This window comes from Lontra canadensis, unplaced genomic scaffold, assembly GCF_010015895.1.
Source record: "Lontra canadensis isolate GAN:19392208 unplaced genomic scaffold, GSC_riverotter_1.0 scaffold48, whole genome shotgun sequence".
NCBI classification, from domain to species: domain Eukaryota; kingdom Metazoa; phylum Chordata; class Mammalia; order Carnivora; family Mustelidae; genus Lontra; species Lontra canadensis.
This window is the reverse complement of record NW_022631042.1, coordinates 13,440,458-13,462,111: the sequence shown is the minus strand read 5'-3', so window position 1 is coordinate 13,462,111 and position 21,654 is coordinate 13,440,458. Positions and strand designations below refer to the sequence as shown.

The following is a 21,654-nucleotide window of genomic DNA, read 5'->3' as shown; positions in this document are numbered from 1 at the left end:
GGGTGCACATGCCCCTTCGGATCACTACGTTTGTATCTTTAGGGTAAATACCCAGTAGTGCAATTGCTGGGTCGTAGAGTAGCCCTATTTTCAACTCTTTGAGGAACCTCCATGCTGTTTTCCAGAGTGACTATACCAGCTTGCATTCCCACCAACAGTGTAGGAAGGTTCCCCCTTTCTCTGCATCCTTGCCAACATCTGTTGTTTCCTGACTTGTTAATTTTAGCCATTCTGACTGGTGTGAGGTGGTATCTCATTGTGGTTTTGATTTGTATTTCCCTAATGCCAAGTGATGTGGAACACTTTTTCATGTGTCTGTTGGCCATCTGGATGTCTTCTTTGCAGAAATGTCTGTTCATGTCCTCTGCCCATTTCTTGATTGGATTATTTGTTCTTTGGGTGTTGAGGTTGATAAGTTCTTTTTAGATTTTGGATACTAGCCATTTATCTGATATGTCATTTGCGAATATCTTCTCCCATTCAGTCAATTGTCTTTCGGTTTTGTTGACTGGTTCCTTTGATGTGCAGAAGCTTTTTATCTTGATGAAATTCCAACAGTTCATTTTTGCTCTTGCTTCCTTTGCCTTTGGAGACCTGTCTAGCAAGAATTTGCTGTGGCAGAGGCCACAGAGGTTGCTGCCTATGTTCTCCTCTAGGATTTTGATGGATTCCTGTCTCACATTTAGGTCTTTCATCCATTTTGAGTCTATTTTCATGTGTGGTGTAAGGAAAGGGTCCAGTTTCATTTTTCTGCATGTGGCTGTCCAATTCTCCCAACACCATTTGTTGAAGAGGCTGTCTTTTTTCCATTGGACATTCTTTCCTGCTTTGTTGAAGATTAGTTGACCACAGAGTTGAGTGTCTATTTCTGGGCTCTCTATTCTGTTCCACTGATCTATGTGTCTGTTTTCATGCTAGTACCATACTGTCTTGATGATGACAGATTTGTAATAGAGCTTGAAGTCCAAAATTGTGATGCCACCAGCTTTGGTTTTCTTTTTCAACAATCCTTTGACTATTCGGGGTCTTTTCTGGTTCCATACAAATTTTAGGATTATTTGTTCCAGCTCTGTGAAAAATATCAATGGTGTTTTGATAGGATTGCATTGAATGTGTAGATTGCTCTGGGCAGCACAGACACTTTAACAATATTTGTTCTTCCAATCCATGAGCATGGAACATTTTCCCCTTTCTTTGTGGGGATGACATTATTTTAATAGGAATTCTGAATGAGCCAAGGCAATAAAGAGGGACGATCCGGGTGAGCCCGAGAAAAGGGGCAGTCCGGTTCAGAGCCCATGTGACTCCCTGTGCTCCATTCTCTCCCGAGATCGGCTACTCCGTGTCACGGGTTCTGGCCTCTCTATCTCCCTGCAGCTTGTGAATGCGACCCCCAGGGCTCACTGAGTTCCGTCTGCGACCCCAACGGAGGCCAGTGCCAGTGCCGGCCGAACGTGGTTGGAAGAACCTGTGACAGATGCGCTCCTGGCACCTTTGGCTTTGGGCCCAGTGGCTGCAAACGTAGGTTAATCAGAACCACCACATGTTCCCTGGAGTGAATCTGAGAAACACCCATGGGTTCCGTGGCTTCGGGAGGCGGGGTGTCGCCCCACAGACGACCACCCGAGCCCTAGGCCTTCTGATCCGGGCACCGGGGTGCTTCTCTCTGGGGTGTGTTTGTACTGAAGGAGTTTCTCAAGGTGATTCCACGGTTGCCTCTTTCTTCAGCTTGTGAGTGCCACCTGCAAGGATCCGTCCACGCTTTCTGCCATCCCGTCACCGGCCAGTGCCGGTGTTTCCAGGGCGTGTATGCTCGGCAGTGTGACCGGTGCCTGCCCGGGTACTGGGGCTTCCCGAGCTGCCAGCCCTGCCGGTGTAACGGCCACGCTGAGGACTGCGACGTGGCGACGGGGGCCTGCCTGGGCTGCCAGGACTACACCACGGGGCACAACTGTGAAAGGTACGTGCTTGCGGCCGCTCGAAAGCAAAGAGGAGGAGACAGTTTGGGGGCTGAGCCGACAGCATCTTAGACAAATGCCAGGCAGAATCTCTGCCAGATTCCAGAAGGTTTGTTCATTTCTGATCGCCTCCGTATTTCCTAGGAGCTCATTCCTTTCTCCAGCATGCCTTTAGTTGATACCTTCTGTGTGCCAAGTGCCGTGTTGGTGCTTGGGGGTATGGCGGAGAACAAACGTGAGCTGCCCCCCCTTGGAGCGCCATCCTGGAGGTCAGCCTAGATCTGGACAGAAGTCCTCGGTCTCAGCAGATTCTCACCAAGGATGAGCATTCTGAAGTGTGAATGCCTCCTTTGGGTCAAAGTAGAAACCAGATCCAAACAGAATTAGGCATTTCAGACTGCTTTGTTTTTTGAGACACTTTAATGCTGCTCCAGCTTCTAGGAGGGCACATAAAATGTGAGAAAGGAGACGTGTTCTCCAGTTAGCAGGTTAATTGAATAATTATTATGGATATAGAGTGCACTGTACTAGATACAGCAAAAGAGAACCTAGAATGTGCCCCCAAATAACATTACGGTCAAGCTCAGTTGCTAACAATCCACGTGATGAAATTACATGCTGACTTACACTGTTCATTACTGATGAAAGGCAGATCTGCGACAAGAACTGATTTTTTTTTTGGAGTGATGGTCCTCACCTTTCACCTCAATTAACATCCGTCCACTCTATCTGGGACTTTTGTTTTTAAAATGTCAGCAAATGCCTCAGTGCCAAAATTGTTCATCAGATGAAAGAGAAATTGGCAGTGGGAATTGAATACATGATTAGCTTATGTTGGGACGATGTGCGTGGAAGCAAATACGGGGTTTTCAGCTCTGTGCTGGAGTGCTGTTCAAGAATTTGGAGGTTCTGGGGTCTCCTGGGTGGCTCAGTCGGGTAGGCGTCTGCCTTCAGCTCAGGTTGTGATCTCAGGGTCCTGGGAGCACTGGGCTCTGGGCTTAGTCGGGGGGTCTGCTTCTGCCTCTCCCTCTGTGTGCTTGCTCTCTCTCTTTCTCAAAAAAATAAATCTTAAAAAAAAAATTTTGGAGGTTCCAGTAACTACTCCTTTGAATAAAAATTATTCCTTCCAACCACAAAATTGCCTTGCAAGAAGATAAAAAGGAAACAGTTATACGAGACTTAAAAGGAAGAAATTAACATATTGATGTCATCTCTTGTTTTCTGCATTAAGATTTTTATTATTGTTCTTTGGGAGGTGTAGGGTAAGTTCAAAAGAGACAGATGAGAAAATCAGATTAGAAAGAACAGGAAGATGAGGGAGGGAACCCAGGTGGTCATCCACTGCGCAGTTGTGAAATCCAGGGGTGGGGTGGTGGTGGGGGGGCAATGTAACAAGACGAGCATCCCGTGAGAAGAGCTGGCTCGGTATTTGTGATTGTGTTAGATTTTCTTTGTAAAGCACTTTGTTTCTCATAGGAAAAATGTGAAAGCCCTACGTGGGGATGACAAAGCTTTATGAAAATATCTGGGATTCTGTGAGCCAACTTCTCATCACTCTTTTCTTTATTCCAAGACGATCGGAGTTGCAGTCCTGCGAATTTGAGCAGCCACTCTAGGCTCAGCTCATTCCCAAGGGGGGAAGAGGAGGGAGAGGCAGGAAATGAAAACTCAGTTTCTGTCATGAGGTATCTGGATTTATTTCACCTAGAAAAGCCTCCTAGAAAACTTTCTCAGAACCCGTTGGACAAAATTGCCTCATCTCTGCCGACTTTCCCAGCCCATAACTGGAAAACATGTTCTTGTGTCCTGTCTGTGTCTGATTAAGTAGAAGGTTAATTTCCTCTGAACAGTTTTCCCTTCTATTTCTTCATCTCCCTCCCGTACCCCATTTAAAAAAAAAATTACCCATTTCAAAAGAAAAAAAGCAAAAATACCCCTCCCCACCAAAAAAAACCCCAAATAATAAAAACCATGAAAAACAAAATGAATTGAAAATCAGACCTTAGGTTCAGTTCTGCTCCTAGCCTGTTGCAAAGACCTGGGCGAGTTAGCTCACCTCTCCGAGTGTCCAGCCATCTGCTGGTAGAATAACTAGGTTGGATCTGATGATCTCCAAGCCCCTTCCCCCTTTGTTACAGGGAGGAAAAGCAAGCGAATTAGTCATGTTAAAGAGCAGCATCACATAGAATTCCTTGCTACAATTCAGGAGGCTGGATTCAGATCTTGGCTCATTGCTATCTGCTATGTAAAGCCTTGCAAGCCATTGAACCTCCGTGGATCCCTGATCCGTGAGGAGAGGAGGTGGGGGCTGATAAATGACATCCCTCGTGCCTCTCCTAGTTTAAACGCCCCTAACAGATAGACACAGGAGTCCTGCAGCTGGAGAGCACCCTTGTCAGCTTGGCTGCTGGTAAAGGCTAGAGCACAGAACAAGCCACCGTGGGCTTGCTCACTCGTCACCCCTCCCCGGCGTGGGCAGACAGACACAACCACACACTGCCTTCCCGCAACCCCCTGGCAGCCCCCACCTCCTTCCCCAGACTCTGTAATGTGAGTCAGGGCAGGCAGGCAGCCGATAGGACAACAGGGTGCACGTGAGGAGAGGTACCTCTGCTGCTTGGGGAGGAGGGAGTGAGGTTCCTAACGCAGCGCGCCGGCTCACATGATCCCTGGACGAGCAGCATCAGCATCACATGGGACCAACTAAGTCAGAAATGAAGGGATGAATGCGGTGACCTGTTCTAACGAGCCCTCCAAAGGGTTCTGATTGGAGCTGGCATTGGAGAACCAATGGAAACCTTGGAAAATTTCCAAGGAGAACCTTAGAAAATCTTCCAAGTGGAAACATGAGGAATGGGGAGGGAATGTCCCCAAGCAGAGAACACGGTTTCTGAGACTCTTTCCTGTAACTCGTTTCTTACAATGGTGGTTCATGGCCCTCTCTCCTCTGGGACTGACGCAGGTGCTTGGCCGGTTACTATGGCGATCCCATCATCGGGTCTGGAGATCACTGCCGCCCTTGCCCTTGCCCAGACGGTCCCGACAGCGGGCGCCAGTTCGCCAGCAGCTGCTATCAGGACCCTGTGACTTTACAACTGGCTTGTGTCTGTGATCCTGGGTACATTGGTAAGTAGGGTCCGGACTCCCGGAGGAAAGGCTGTGTCTTTTTGAGTTCTAGTTGACCATGAAGGACAGAGATGAAGAGGGAGACAATGTGGTGTCATGTTTACAATCCTTAATTAAAGCTGAAGGGAACGTGACATACCAAAGTTGCTCCTTTCCCCGTTTGGCATGTGGAGTAGAGGAAATTCTTGAGTCCGCGACGTTGCTCTAAGAGCAGGACGGCAAGCTCACTTGAATCTGAGAGTGAATCCCTTATCCAGCTCCCGGTGGGAAAGGCTCAGCGGGGTGATCTGGCCACATGGGAGGCAGGGAGTGACCAACAGCCGAACTGGCCGAACTCGATATGTTCTTGGTTGCCGATGACACTCTCGTGATCCGCCAGCACTTGAGGAGGCCACGTACTTGTGAGCAGTCCCTTTAACTCCCTCCTTGACCCACGGATTCTGATATTAGTGATGCCTGTCCACGGCTCAGAAGTACTGGCACAGATTCCGAGCCCTCCTTTCCCGCTAATGACGCGGTCACCCCGGGCTTGGTGAGGACCTGGGTCGGCGTTGTCGCCAGGAATGTCGGGGGGACCGGACGTGTGTGTCAGCGGGCTGAATGGCTTGTGCTCGGTCCCTAGGCTCCAGGTGTGACGACTGTGCCCCAGGCTTCTTTGGCAATCCCTCGGATGTGGGAGGCTCCTGTCAGCCCTGCCAGTGTCACCACAACATCGACACGACGGACCCAGAAGCCTGCGACAAGGAGATGGGGACGTGCCTCAGGTGCCTCTACCACACAGAGGGGGAGCAGTGCCAGCTCTGCCGGTCCGGGTACTATGGGGACGCCCTCCGGCAGGACTGTCGCAGTAAGCTCAGCTTCCTTTTGCCTGCCTTTCCAGGGATTTCCACCACCTTCTTCACTATCGGGGAGACGTTCATCTTCAGGTGTCTGTTTTGTCTGGGAAAATACCTGTCAAGCTTTTTCTCTGACAAAAGAAAGATATGATTGACACCCTTTTTTTTTTTTTTTGGTTACATCTTCATTTTCTGGTAGGAATTCAAGTCCCAAGATGTGGCACAGTGCCTGAAGGAGGCACGCGATAGAGGTCCTAAGTACCCACTCCGGCCGGCCACTTTCCTCCTGCCATTGGGGGACAAAGCCTTCCCGCCTAAGGGGTGTCTCTTCCAGAACTCCTCCTTTCTGTCTTATCAGGAGATCACCCTGCCTCTCCTCCCAAGGCTGCTGCCCCCCAGGCCCCAGTGTTGGTATAGACACGTGTGGAATGCGGAGGAGTGGCAGGACGGGATTCCCTAACCCGCTCGCAGGGCCTCTACCTGCTTTGTCTGACACATTCGTTACCTCTGCTCCCTGCTGAGGGTTTGAAGTCCTCAGAGCCGAAGTCCCACAGCGTACATTTTTTTCGTGTGTGTCATTTCCAGCAAAGTCCTCAATTTTAACATGATTTTCCAGCAGCTGATTAACTATTTCAGAAATGCTGCTAGGCGAAGTGTGTCCTTGTGCCTGTCTGCCTGGGAAATGTCAGAACTGTCTACATTGTAAAAACTGAAGAACGGTGTTTTAGTGGGGTTTTGTTTTGTTTGTTTTTGGTTTGTGGTTTTGGTTTTTTGGTGGGTTTTTGTTTTGTTTTTATTTTTGTTTTTTGGTTTCTTGGGATTTCTTTTTTTTAATCCTTTCCTTTCCTTTCCCTCTTTTTTCCCCCCCTAAGATATTTTTTATTTATTTGACAGGCAGAGCACAAGCAGGGGAAGCAGCAGGCAGAGGGAGAGGCAGATTCCTAGCAGAACAGGGAGCCCGGTACGGGGCTGGATCCCAGGACCCCGGGATCATGACCTGAGCCAAAGGCAGACACTTAGCTGACTGAGTCCCCCAGGCACCCCCATTCCTTCCTCTCTTGTTTGCATTTCTAGGCCAAAACCTGGGAGGGAAGATCTTAGCCATTAGAACGTAGCTACCTCTCGTATCATCTGTGGGTGTCACGGATTTTATGACCGTGTTGAGGCTAAGTGAATCGGGTCTCACCGTTCGCTTTCAGAGTGTGTCTGCAATTACCTGGGGACGGTGCAGCAGCACTGCAACGGCTCTGACTGCCAGTGCGACAAAGCCACGGGCCAGTGCTTGTGTCTCCCCAACGTGGTCGGGCAGAACTGTGACCGCTGTGCACCCAACACCTGGCAGCTAGCCAGCGGCACCGGCTGTGACCCGTGCAGCTGTGATCCTGCTCATTCCTTCGGGCCGTCTTGCAACGAGGTGAGGCGCCGTGGCGCGGCAAGGAGAGGGCTCCCGTTTAGGGGCCCGGGGGGCGGCCAGCACCCTCGGTGGCTTTGCCTCAGTTAGAGAAGGGGCTCCCTGACCTCTTTGGGGTCGCAGCCTCGCAGTCAGGGCACACAGCTTGGCAAATGCAGCACAGACTGGCAATCAGCCCTCCTGGGGTGGCTCGTCGGGCTGCCCCGTGCTGTGGGGTGTCCCCATCAGGATGTCTGTCAGGATGTCCCTCAGGATGGACAGGTGTGCACTGTTTTCATTACTACCTGGCTGCTGATCCAGACTCTTCACTTAGCCATACAGCCTGAAAGGAAGCACGTGGCCATACTGGGCCCTGTAAGTTGTGCTGTCGCTTCCTGACACCCTGACAGTGACATGCTCCCCACGCCAGGTGGGTCGCAGGTGGCCTGGGCTCACTAGTGGCATGTGAAGGACTCTGGAAATAGAGCAAACTGTGCTCTGGGCCCCTAGTGCCGGGGGCAGGGAGGGAGGTCAGAGTCGGAGGGGGCTTCTGGGGCAGTTGAGTCATGCTTGTCCCGGCCGGCCACTGAGATGGCGACCGCGGACTGCCCGGCGGCCACCGGCCCGGCTGACCAAGCTCTGTCCTCTGGCTGCAGTTCACAGGGCAGTGTCAGTGTATGCCCGGCTTCGGAGGCCGCACCTGCAGCGAGTGCCAGGAGCTCTTCTGGGGAGACCCCAACGTGGAGTGCCGAGGTGAGGCCGGCAGCGGGGGTGTCCTCACGAGGGCGCTGATTGGGCCAGGGGCCGCAGGCACATGCTGCAGTTTTTGGTACCAGGAAATGGATTTGTGGGCTTCGTGACACCCAGCCCCATGGAAGGGCAGGTGGCAAAGGGGGGGCTGCTGACCTCCTGCTCCGTCCCCAGGCGGGGGAGTCTGCCCCTGCACAGGGGTTTGCACGCACCCTGGAGACACACACAGTGGCTTTCTGACACTTCTGACCCATATGGACTCACCTTAACGACTGAGATCCGCAGACTGATTTCTCCACCCCTGTGAACAGTGTCTTGGGGCCGGCTTCCTTCTCAGCACATGCAGAGTTAAATGGTGCTTCTGGTCAGCCCATCTGGTTTTGTTCCGATGCTGACAGTGATCAGCATGAGGTCCCCATGATGGGAACCGGAGGGCCACACCCTAGCAGCGCTCTGCCCAGCAAAGGAGGAGGTGACAGGAGCTCCAAGTCTGTAAATGGGAATAAAAGCCAGATTCTCACTTAGGCTTGTGACACGACAGGAGTCTGAGGGAAAACTTGACATTTTCTGTGGAACAAAAACTTGTTAAAATCATGTGGATCATAAAGGTTGCTTAATTTTCCGTGCTGTTGCAATTTTGGTTGTGACTTGCCAGATATTTTTTCAGATCTTAAAGCAAAGGCCTTTGTGGAGAGGATTTCCAGAGACTGCTTCTACTCTGGTTTCCTAGTCTTTCTTTCCTGCTTGGGTTTTCCTCCCTACGTTACAAAATTAAAAGTACGGATAGCAACCTTTGTAGTTTTTTAACCGTTCTTTGGTATATTTTCTTTGGGGCATGTCTGAAATTCTAGGTCCCCATTGGACTCTAAATAAAAAATGATCTTTTTCTTTTTGGGGGACAGCCATGGCAAGAAATAATACAGATTTTCCTAGCTAGTGCTCCACCGGGCATCTCCTATCAAAGGTCAGACACAGAGACAATATGTGTACCTTCAGTCCCCCCATCTGTTCCTGAACAGTGGGGCAGACTTGAGTGGACAAGCACTGAATGCTGGGCATATGATCTCTTGTTTCAGTGGACTCTTAGCCAGAAGATTTGTACCAACATCTCAGGTTAAGGTTTGTTCCACAGGTGCTCCTTCCTTCATCGGTCACTAGTCTCAGTGTTGGTTCTTTATGGGATCTGGTTTTCTCATTTCCACGAGAAGGTCTGTGGCATCCAGTGGGACATCTGTTCCCCCGCTTCCCACAAGTAACATCCTGTTCAAAACAGGGCTTCTTGGGGGCTCTAATCACTCTTCTCAAAGATTCCTCCATCTCCTAATGCCCCAAGGGCTTGACTTGCTTCAGATCATGGCTCTAGGGTCACGTATAGCCTGATTCCACCAGCCTGTGTCATTGGCAAAACAGCGTTGGCCGCCGAAGCTTGCTGACCTTTCACTCCATCTCAGCTTTGTGAGCATGAAAAGCCTGTTCCCCGGAGTTAGTCAATCGGAGAATTGTTCACTGAGTGCTCAGAACTTCACCCCTCACCCTTTCATCCTCAAACGTTCAGCTCTAAATCTGCCAGAGCAATTGTGGCTCATAGGAACAGTATCAACTTGTTCTGGTCGAAAGTTAGATCATGTTTTAGGGACTTCGTGAAGAGGGAAATCCATGGCACCTGTGTCCACTGATTACTTCGTGGTGTCCAGAAGAAAGATCAGCCTGTTACATAAGAAACTGTGGGGACCCAAATGTTTTGGACAACCAGGGTGGACCGGAGAAATGTCCTCACCTACAAAGGTTGCAGAGACAGAGAGAGAGAGTTGGGACTTGGCCGTGGGGAGATCGTGGCTGCCACTGGGTCTTGTGTGAACGGGACGACTGGGGGCAGGGCTGGTATGATCAGATGAGGTTGGGGCCGAAATGCAGCAGCACATGGAGAGCAGAGCTCTGAAGGGACTGGCATGTGGTCACTAATGGAAATGGGGGGACAGGGTCTGACAGTGAGAGCAGACGAGAACAGGTGTCATCCAAAATCAGATACAAGCATGGGGAGAGAATGGGACTACTTTTCTCAAAATAGGTAATTAATTGTCAAATGGTCTTCAATGTCAAATCTTCCAGGGCCCAGACGGAGACTTTCTGGTGCCACTTGGTAAACAGCACCCTTCTAGGAAGACTTAAGGTCATGGCAAAGTTTCCTCCCTATGGAAAAAAATGTAGTCGTGAGAAAGACAAATGAGTGGAGCCTCAGTCGTACGACTTGTTGAATGTTCCTATTGTCCAGGCGGGTTGGGGCTCTTGGCCAGTCGTCCCAAGTCTGAACAAGCCTGCCACTGTGCTGGGGATGGAGAGAATCCCATCTACCCACCGGCGAACGTGCCGGAGAAAGCCTCAGCTCAGAGCTCTGCACTGTGCCCCTCAGGAGTCAAAGGGTCACACGAGGAATCTTTCTGTTGATTCATAGATAGCAAAGGGAGGTCCTCTGGCTGTTGGAAAAGGCCAGTGTCTCTCAAACCAGCACAAGTGGGAAATGTGGGGCAGAGGTGAGAGGCCCATCATGCTGTTTCTCATTTCAGATTGTTTTTAATGGAAAAATGAAGTGCGTTCCTTTGCCCAGACATGAATTTTTAGGACGCTTGTATTCTTTTCTCAGGCTGGGATTCGTTTACAGCTACCCACCTTTTTCTTTATTTGCTGCATGACTTGGGAAATCAGATTTAATTCGATTCTCTAGAGGGCTGCAAATACTCTCGGTAGAGGAAAAGCTTATCTTATATGATCCTAATCACAGCACATGTGTCCCCTGCAGGACAGGCCAGGCCAGGGGCAGGCAAACCAAGACCGCCGTGGGGCACCCAGCCCATTGCCTGTCCCCGTACACTTGTGTCTGATCTGTGGCCTGCAAAGCCTAACTATTTCCTATCCAGGCCCTTTTATAGAGAAAGTTGGATGAGCCTAGTGGCTCATTTCTGCAAGTGAAACCGTTACTTCCCACCTTTTGTCTCCAAACTGACATCATCTTAGCAAAGCCAGAAATAAAATAAAATGAAATAACATGGTGAAGCTGAGGAGGTATTTAAAGGAAAATCACGTTTCTTTTTTAAAGATTTATCTATTTGCCAGAGAGAAAGCATGAGCAGGGGGAGGGGCAGAGGCAGAGGGAGAAGCAGACTCCCCAAAGAGCAGGGAGCCCCATGCAGGACTCGGTCCCAGGACCCTGGGCTCATGACCTTAGTGGAAGGCAGATGCTTAGCTGACTGAGCCACCCAGGCACCCCAGATGACAGGTTTTCAGAGAGGGTTCTTGCCCTGGCTAGAGCACAATAAGGACGATATATAGCATCAAGGCTGTTGGGGGGGGGGGGCGCGGCGGAGCCCTCAGGAAACCATGTACTAGAGACCCATGGGGGAGATTCGGTCTCACCAGATTCTGAGAGCCTTGACTGCCAGACCATGGAGGATGGACTTTCTTCAGTTGTTGGAGGCGCCTGGAGGAGGAGCAGGACAGATGCAAAGCAAGCAGGGAGTCGAACCTACTGATTGAGAGGCACACAGGCTAACGTTTCCTGTTCTGGGATTGATTTGCCAGTGTTTTCTTCTTGGCCTCAATAGCTATAAAAAGGGTGCATTTTTATTCATGCTCCTAGCTCTTAGAGATCATGTTTTTAAATTCAGTAAATTTAGAAAAAACAGAGGAAACTTACCGCCTGAGAATATATCTACAGATGGAGGTAGAATTCTTAATGGCTCATTACAGCGATTACGGGCTCATTTTTAAAATGCTAGTTTTCACCTTCGTGACTTGTTCATGACTTGTTCGTGACTGATTCCTGAAGATCAGGCCTCAACGTTTGCTAAATACTTTCTTCTCCTTTCCAAGAGCAAGTTTTCGATCCTCTGCCAGAGAATCCCATGTCTTAAAACAGGACTGAGCTGCCGGTCCACTGGGACCCCTAGCCTTTCCTCTGAAGAGAGGAGAACCACCACTGGCCTTGTCAGAGACCACAGGCAAAGTTCATGTGTAAGTTTTAGATCCCAGCGAGTGGGAGCTGGGATTGCAGAGTCTCCTTCATCATTTCAGTGTCTGTGATGTTTTCAGTTATCAGGTGAGAACCAACCTTTCTGCTTCAGCGGAAAGTGCTGTTGGGGAAGCAGAGGGGAGGGGGTGGCCTTTTTTCAGGGCAGTGTAGGCGGGCCTTCCCGTGCTCGCCTCCCTGGCATCCCCAGGACAGGCACAGCAGTCAGAGAAGGGAGCACGAGAACACGGGAGCTTAGGGGTCTCCCACTTCAGCCTGAAAACCTGATACAGTGTAGTCCTTCGGTGACCTTCCGGAGACAGTTCAGGCTGAAAGTTTTCAGTGATGAAACCCCAGTCCATCCATCTGTGAGATTTGAGTCTACATTTCAGTTAGAGGAAAGCGATGTGGGTCAGTTCTGCTAACCCAGTCCTGCTTCTGGAGAGAGCCGGGGTTCTGCCTGTCTTTGGCGCCCTGGCCCGCACTGCAGCCCTAGCCTCAGAGAGGGAGAAAAGCCTTCATGGGGGTGCACTTGCCTTCTAAACCCTACAGTTCGGGGCCCGTGTTCTCCCTACCCAAGGATGCCCATGACAGAATGAGAGCCAGAAAGTGAAAAATTATTAGAGAAATTAGAGAATATATGCACCCAACTCTTGCCCCAAGTATGAATCCAGTAAGAACCTCTTTAGGACTGAATCAATGTGTGCTTTTGTATTATCTATGGGAAAGAATTTTCTAAACAGACTAAAAGCATGTGCCCCATCTGCCTCAGTCGCCCCAAGTCTTGGAGAGAGGACAAGGCGTCCATCTCCTGGGCCACTTGGACCCCGCATGGCTCTGCTCGCTGGGATGGGGGCGGGGGGCAGACTGAGCAGTCCCATCGTTTACAAAGGGCGTCAAGCATTCCTCTTCCTACATAGGTCACTAGGTTTGTGCTTCTGCCTACGTTGGTCAGCTTCCAGAGTCATGACTCCGCTCCAGCTCCACCTCCTGAAGGATGAACAAATTCTCTTACATCCTCCCTCCCTGCTTCCATTCCCCATTCTCACCCTCCTCCCCTCCTCCCCTCTCATCCCTACGAGCACACACTGACATACAAAAGGAAGGCTAGAACAGGAGGGGAACCAACAGGTCTGTGTCCACAGCACCTGACAACTGTTAGAAAGACAAATTCAAGTCCCACCCCAGACCTGAGGATTCAGATTCGAATGTGGGGGTCGGGGGTGGGGAAGCAGTCTGTTTCGTGAACCCTCCGGGTGATTCTGATGTACGCCCGAGTTTGAACAGCTGGGACCTAGATGACCCACGGAACTTCTGGCTTTCAGAAAGGTGACTGAATTTTACCAAATGACAGGAATCCATTTCTAAAATTTAAACAATGTAAACTCTTCATCATCAAATTTCTTCCTCTTCTTCTGAGCCTCAGAAACTGATGAAGGCAATGGTTTCTGACACGTTTCCCATTATTTCCTCCGTAATTCTCTAGGGTGTCTCTCATTCTTCTCTCTTCTCTCTCTCTCCCTCTCTCACTCCTCCACTAGGAAAAGATGAGTAAGTTCAGGGACGACAGTCTCCTCTGGAAGATTCCAAACAAACTTCAGCACATTGAAGGCTCAAAGGAGTTCGGCAGGAGAAACCTTGTTTTGTGTCGTTTTTACCCAGTTGTATGCCAAACTCATTTGACCCTTCAAGGTGCTGAAGTTTGTTTAGGAATCTTCCAGAGGAGACTGTCTTCCCTGAACTTACTGATCACGGAAGCCTTCTCTCCAGAAACATCTCCTAGAAATAATGGTGTAGGGGACACACTTGAAGTTACTCACAGCTCACTCAAGCTGCTCCCTGACTCCTAAGAATGACCCCAAAAAACATAGGAAAAAAATGAAACTGCTAGAAGTGCCTGGAAAGAAACAATATGCGTAAAGGGAAAAAACGTTGAGTTTTGAAAACCCAAGGCACTAAGGGCATGCTGTGTTTTCAACCCAAAGTTTGAAGACTGGAATATTCAGTAGTTTAAATCTTTGAAAAAATCATGATGTTATTGGCAAGGATACAAAGAAAAACATAACGCCATAACAGCTTTTTTTCCCCCCAATGGAAATGTGGTCAAACAACACTCTGGGCAGGAAACTACCAGACACTTGGATGATTGATAGAAAGTCATGATAAGGGATGCCTGGGTGGCTCAGTTGGATGAGCGGCTGCCTTTGGCTCAGGTCGTGATCCCAGCATCCTGGGATTGAGTCCCACATCGGGCTCCTTGCTCAGCAGGGAGCCTGCTTCTCCCTCTGCCTCTGCTGCTGCTTCTCTGCCTGCCTGTGCTCACTCTTTCTCTCTCTCTCTCTCTCTCTCTCTCTAACAAAAAAAGAAAGAAAGACAGTCATGATAATACAAATGTTTATCGAGTACTATGAACTGGGCATTACTCTAAGCACTTTGGAATTAAGCTATTCCAAAAATCCTGAAAGCTAGCCTACGGGGTAGGTATAATTATGACCCCATTTTACAGATGGGAAGTCGGTGACTCACTTTCCTCAGTGCACTGCTCAGAGTGGCATAGCTGGGGTGTGGGGAAGACAAGATTAGCAGCCACAGGCACCTGAAGCCTCTGACCCATCGCTGCCTTCCTCAGACTTGCTGCTCAGGGAGTGGTATTGGCCAACGAAGGCAGTAAGAATTAAAATAGTGATAAAAGGCAGGTTGTGACGAGGGTTGCATGAATGGGCAACAGATGCATCTCTCTGGGTTTGGAGGGTAGAGGCCAGTGAGCAAATCTCAGTACCATCTGTCTGGAAGAGGCCAAGATAGTTTTACAACACTCCTATGAGACTATGAATGTATTGTGTTTTGCCAGAGTCAAACTTGCATTTTTAGGAGGAGGATTTTTGTCTTACAGGGTTTGTAAATGGCCATTGCATGCCTGTACCAAAAGTGAAGTTAGAACCTCAGCTGGCAAAGACCACTGAATGCCCGTTAACCCTGTGCTTGGTGCAGAGAATGGAAACAACTGGAGTTGCAGTAGGCTGAACTTGAATCCCGGCCCGGCCATTTCCTGGCTGTGAGACTTGGGGCAAATCACCTGTCATGTAGGGTTCAGGGACATGGTGCATTCTACAATGCCAGGCATGCTAAGGGTCACTGTAAAAAATATTACTACCATTGCTGTTATTAAGCATTTAGTGAGAGTTGAGGTAGTGCCTGTGTTGGAGGACGACGCTGTCCTGGTCTCTCCGAGAGTTTGGTGAAACCGCAACCATGGCTTCCAGATGCCAAGTCTTGTCACAGAGGTTTGTGATCTGGTGAATGAGCCAGTGCTGTTTCCCTTCCAGCCTGTGACTGTGACCCCAGGGGCATTGAGACACCACAGTGTGACCAGTCCACTGGCCAGTGCATCTGTGTCGAGGGGGTCGAGGGTCCGCGCTGTGACAAGTGCACGCGAGGGTACTCGGGCGTCTTCCCAAACTGCGCTCCCTGCCACCACTGCTTTGCTCTCTGGGATGCAATCATCGCCGAGTTGACCAATCGGACCCAGAAGTTCCTGGAGAAAGCCAAGGCCCTGAAGATCAGTGGGGTGCTTGGGCCGTACCGAGAGACTGTGGACTCGGTGGAGAAAAAAGTCAATGAGATCAGAGATATCCTGGCCCAGAGCCCTGCCGCGGAGCCGCTGAAAAACATTGGGGATCTCTTTGAGGAAGCAGAGTAAGTAGTCCCTGAGTATTGGTTCAGCCTGAGGAGAGATGCCCAGACTGGGCACCTCCATCAGAAGGCCTGGTTGGCCCTGTGAATGAAAACAGGTGCCGGGTCGCTGGCTTTCCAGCAGTCTGGAAATTTGGGCATTTGGGTGAGTGAACATGCACCAAACTGTGCACACAGCAGAATAGAATGTGTGCGGGTTCCACTCAGCACCCCTCTTTGTAAACAGCTCCAAGTTAGTGGAGTGGCAAGAACACTGGCTTCGGAGACAGAGGATCCGTAAATGAGTTGTAGCTTGGTTAGTTGGTAGGCTTGAGAGTATGAAGGGCTCCGCTAGGCTGCGTCTCTCTTCCCTCCTACGGAGGAGGGGAAGGCGTCACTTACCTTTACCTTACAGAGCAGCAGCAGCAGGTTTGATCTGTGAAATGATAGTGTAATTGCCAAAAACACCATGAATAGAAGTCGTTGTTACTATGTTTTGCTCCTAGTGAGGAAATCCATTCCCACAGCAAGACCCTATTTCCAAGTTCTTTCTGCAGCTCTGCCGCTGGTTGGCTAGAGCAGTGCTCCCTTCTCTAATGGTGATGAATTCTCTGCAGTGAAAAATTCCCCTCATAGCCCTCTTCTGGGTAATCCTCTCTGCCAAGTGTCTATTTTGCCAGTGAAAGCAGAGCGAACTGAATTCTGAGTTCTCAAGTTCTCAGGGATCATTTTTCAGCCATTTCTCCTGCTCCCAAACGTCCCGGCTTCCTCTTGCACATTTTCTGTGTGACGGGACTGGAATCCGCCTCTCTAGGAAGCCAGACGGACTTTTCATCTCCGCGCTATAAGCAGCAGCAAGGGAACAGCTGACATGCGCTCAGGAACCTTGTGGGAGGTCCTTCCTGAACCCTCTAGATTTCAAGTAGCTGGTCCCTTGGTTTCAAGCCAGAGGTTTTATGTCCAAGGCCATGTGGTGGACCAGACAGTTAGAAAATGTCTGATGTGGAGTGATAATGCAGTTAATGAGGAATTTTAGCTCATTAAAAAATGGTGTATGGCTCATCCTAACACATAGCGATAACAAGTTCTGGAAGGCTGTGATCCGAGCATAAGCCCATTTAGGACCTGATTCTTGGCCTTGGTCTCATGCACCCAAAGGAGAACAAAACAAGCTGGGTGTCCTTTGAGAGCCTGCCAGAGGAGAGATCACATTCCTGGAATGGCTCTGTTGCTCCCCTCACTAGTCCTCTAATCGGAGAGATTGTAGTCATCTCAGGGAAACTGGTTTCATTAATCCTTTTTCAACACAACATCCAAAGATAGGTGTCTTAGGATCCAAAGTGGCATTATTAAAAAATACACAGTGTTAGATTTGATTTCTTTGGAAATCTTTGGTAGGAGAGCTGAGAAGAAATGAAAGCCTTCTGTGAATCAGCAGGTGAACAGAAGAAAGCACTGAAGAAAGAAACTATATTATAATTGTCTCAGAAGAAGTGGTTGGGTTTATAAAATGTAATTTAACCTACAAATCCTTTTAAGTATTCTTTTGAGTTGGTTCATGGTTTTGTCTTGGCCTTAAATGACATTTTCAATTGGCCCCCAGCCTTTCAGTCCCCCTATGTTTTCCCAGTGTTTTACACTGACTAGTATTTCCCCGAGGAAACACTGAATTAGATGACCCAGTAAAGCCCAGAGCTGAGGTCTTCTCAAATATTATTTCTTTGTGATTACGCACCCATACACACACACTGTATTTACAAGTAATGTACAGAAATAGATGCCTAAAACACAGCTTTGGAGATGTGAAATACAGAAGAAAATGCAGTTGGGTTTAGATTCCAAGTGAAATACTGTCATATTGCAGCCCATCCTGGTAGATATTACCTCTTTCTTATGAGAAATGAAAGGGCTGCTTGTTGGTAGAAGCAGGTGGGGCCTTGGATGAGACCTTGTCACTGGGGGAAGCATGCGAAAAGCTCCGGCAGGCGGCTCCCCTGGTTCCTGGTAGCTGTAGGACTTCCTTTCTGCGTGTCCCATCTTGAAGGTGATCCCTGAGGTTCCGATAAGAGCGTTTTGGGCAGGTGGCTGGGGGGCATAATTCTACACTGGAGTCACTTATGTCTTTTGAGTTTGTGGGACTGTGTGGGCTTGACGCTGCTCACATTCAGAGCCGGAGCTCCGTGCCCTGGACCTCGGCTCAGGTGCTCAGAATCCCTTCAGGACACTTCTACCACAACACCAATTGGCGCTTCTGTTTTTCTTCAAAGTCTTTGAAGAAAGAAAAGCTGTTAGATCTGATACAGCCTCTTAATGAGGAAGAGAATAAAACCAGGACTTGGAAATAGGAAGTTTGGAATTGGTTTGAAATTAACAGAGTAAGGGGTACGGTATTTGTGGAAAATAGAGAAACGGGACTTCAGAACACCCCTTTGGTTTATTTTTACATCGGCAAACTTCTCCTCCTCTTTACAGGAAATTAACCAAAGATGTTTCAGAAAAGATGGCTCAGGTCGAGGTGCAGCTGTCGGACACGGCTTCACAAAGCAACAGCACAGCCAGCCAGCTAGAGTCTCTGCAGACAGAAGCGGAAAGCCTAGACAACACAGTGAAAGAGCTTGCTGAGCAACTGGAATTTATCAAAAACTCAGATATTCGGGGTGAGCATTTTTTGTGCAAATACGCAGTCCCGCACAATGGCTGTAACCCACTGTCTGGCCCTCTAGTCCAGCACTTCCAGCATAACGTTTAGTGCTTTCTAATAATCTTAGAGCTTTTGCTCACTGAGTCTCTGGCACAGATAAGGATTAAAGTCCCCGCTTACAGATGGGGGACCTGGGACTCGGGGAGCCTAAGACGTGGGAGAGATTCCACTGGGCAAGCTGGTTCCTGGTTTGTTTTCAGTGGATGGTTTAACCTCCTTGGTGTTTCTTGGAGATGGGCTCTTTTGAGTAGTTTAGAAATCACAGTGATACTTCAGCAAACTCTTTTATGTTCAAGAATGTTGCCTGCTCAGGAAACAATCTTTGCAGCGTCAGATCCCACTAACCCTCCTATTTTACTCACGATCCTTTTGTTTTCCTGGTTGGGTCCTCAAAGCCACAATAGGCTGTCCTGCTTTATGTATGTCCTACTGGCCATCTGAGTGGATCTCAATAGTTAAATGACTAGGAAAAGAGAAAAAAAAATCTGGACGTGTCATGTGCGGCCCGCCTACGCTGTTGGCTATTGAGAAAGAACTGGAAGACTGGCTGTGTGCAGGAACATCTGCACGATCGGTAATGGTGCATCCAGATGTTTGGCACCCTCCAGAGCCAGAGTAGCTGCCAGTGGGACGAAGGGTAGCCATTGCTCGAGGGGAGAGTTATGTTTCTTCCTAAAGATTTTGTCCTTGAATTTTAGAGCAAATCCATACAGTAAATGTAGGGCGGGCAGACGCCAGAGACGGGCATCGCTCCCCGAGGCTGAGCACGAGAGATTTCACTGCGGGCCATTGCGTTCCCGTGCCCTAGGTGCCCTGGACAGCATTACCAAGTACTTCCAGATGTCCCTGGAGGCAGAGGAGAGGGTGAACGCCTCCACCACGGACCCCAACAGCACCGTGGAGCAGTCGGCGCTCACCCGGGACCGAGTCGAAGACTTGATGATGGATCGAGAAGCCCAGTTCCGGGAAAAGCAAGAGGAGCAGGCCCGCCTTCTGGATGAGCTAGCGGGCAAACTGCAAAGTCTGGACCTTTCAGTGGCTGCTGAGATGGTAAGGTTTGCGAGGGTTTGGCCCCAAGGCTGTGGTGCAATAGGAAGAAAAAGCACCGTTTTGTCTGTGATCCTGTTCACTTTGCAAATGAACCAGCAGGAGTGAAACTGGTCTCTGGGCACCTATGGGTATCCCCGTCAGGCCAGATCAAAACATCATCTTCCTCTCCAACTCCCGCCCCCCATTCCCCCACAAAACTCCTGCTTCCAGAGGTTTCTCTGGGATAGAGAGAATCAGGACTACTTTCCCCTGCCTTTGTATTTAAATTTGAGCCCTTTAGACTGTGGACATTTCTTTTCTACATAGTTCCAGTTCGAAGCGCAAGCTCCCTTCTCTGTGAAGCAATTCAGGAGTCATTCCAGGAGGGAGTTGAAAAAATAAAAGAAGAATTTCTGCCCTGGGTATAAATCAGAATGTTCCTTTGTTCCATTAACTTTACCAGGTGAAGATTAACCCTGAGACCAACAGCGAAAGTAGATTCATTTCCCAGAAGCTTTTAAAGAGTAACTCTGGAGCCAAATGAAATTGAGTAGTGAGTTTAATGAAATCCGGCGGAAGGCCAAAAAAAGCCAAACTCTGCCTGTTTTGTCCTCATTTCCTTACTGTTTTTCAGGGAAGGACACCTACAGAGAATGGGGAGGGTGTTGTTTGTAGACTAAGGCTTGTGCTCTTAGCTTAGGAACACGGGAACAGTAAAAGCAGGAGGCAGGTGGGTGCAGAGAAGTGGGGGACAGTTCAGGCTCCTTAGGACCTTGTCTGTTGTGAAAGGCCCCCTCCCTCCCTGCCTTCTTTCCCATCTCGCTTTCTCTGCAGTTGGCAAAAACACACTGTCGCTACTGTGTTGTGCCAAACACAGTTGATGCCTACAGGGTTAGATATTATCCTGTCACACTTTAGAGCATGTACTGGGAATAGGGAGTAAGGCAGACCTCCTGTCATGGTTCGCTAGAAACATGGCGGCCCAGAGCAGTGTGTCCACTGAGCTTTGTAGGGGACAAAGTCACTATATACAGGCATGAGATGACAGTTCCCTCAGTCTGCTCTCCTTTCGGGACCGATTCCTTAGAAATGCCAATAAAAAACACTCATCACAAATAATATCCACACACCAGAACGAAAGCAGAGAGCGTGCCGAAGGATGTCTGCTTTGCAACAGAGGGCAGCAGAGCAGCAGGGGGTCCTACAAATGGGGGCCCCTTTCCTGTGATTGCTTTTCCATCAGGTGAGCTCACTGGATGTATGGGATTGTCCTCTGCGATCTCCCTTTACAGGTTCTTGGGTGGAGAGGTTTTTGTCCCTCTGTGTCTTTCAAGTACCTTCAGTTCTTGTTATGCGTATCTTTAGCAAGACCCAGGCTGTTTTTTTCTCATGCTTGTGGCTGAAATAAAACAGATCTCGTGTATTGTCAGATTGTTTTTAGAAAGCATCCCTGAGGCCTCATGCTTCTCTTCCTAAGGCCCATGTTCTTCTAGAGCACACAGAATAAACTTTCTCTTCTGAAGCTTGTTAGGCACTATAAACCAGACACTGGAAAGACTATTTAATAATTTGAGAGATATTGGGATTGTAACGATCACAAAATTATTAGTCTAAGGAGTCGACTATTCAAAAACTATTTTTTTCTTTCTTAAAAAGAATACCTTCCTTATTGGAAGCATTACCTGCTTTTCACTGCCTCTGTTCAGTGTGAGGGGACAGCTCCCCAGTTTTCTCCCTGCTCAGCATTTTTCCATCATAGAGCAAACTTATCATGTAATTGTTTGCATGTGTGCGCCATGGCCAGCCCCCAATCTTTGGAAGTTTCTGGTAGATAAGGAAGAGGAGTCCAGGCAGAGAGAATGGTGGGGGGTTGCTTGTTTGTAGAAGTTAAATCTACCTTTTTTCCTACTGTTTTCTGTTTCCCTCTCATATCTGGAATGTTCTCCCACTTCCCTGCTCAAATCCCACCAGCCAGCTCATCCTTACCCAACAACTACAACACTCCGTGGTCTCTCCTTGTGCTTTCCTTCCTACTTCTAGCACGTGACTTCTTCCTGGGTGTTTCACAGAGGGTGAGCCTGTCTTCCTCAATCGATCTGAAGGTACTAAAAGGCCAGATAAGGGGCATTCTAGGTGACTCTGTGGACCAGAACAGTCGACCACGGTACTAAGTCTAAAAAAAAGTTTCT

The 21,654-nt window shown here is 49.0% G+C and overlaps 1 protein-coding gene across 2 annotated transcripts in view; it reads left to right on the top strand.

Annotated features, from left to right (window-relative positions):
* The window catches only part of LAMB1 (laminin subunit beta 1), a 68,154-nt gene that overhangs the window by 38,110 nt on the left and 8,390 nt on the right, over positions 1-21,654 (top strand). For both annotated transcript variants that reach the window (XM_032873393.1, XM_032873391.1), the window contains exons 19-27: positions 1,378-1,521; positions 1,729-1,960; positions 4,921-5,084; positions 5,707-5,931; positions 7,120-7,334; positions 7,967-8,063; positions 15,390-15,759; positions 18,208-18,392; positions 19,245-19,486. In XM_032873393.1, coding sequence (XP_032729284.1) covers positions 1,378-1,521; positions 1,729-1,960; positions 4,921-5,084; positions 5,707-5,931; positions 7,120-7,334; positions 7,967-8,063; positions 15,390-15,759; positions 18,208-18,392; positions 19,245-19,486 — 1,874 coding nt within the window. The remainder of the gene's footprint in view (positions 1-1,377; positions 1,522-1,728; positions 1,961-4,920; positions 5,085-5,706; positions 5,932-7,119; positions 7,335-7,966; positions 8,064-15,389; positions 15,760-18,207; positions 18,393-19,244; positions 19,487-21,654) is intronic.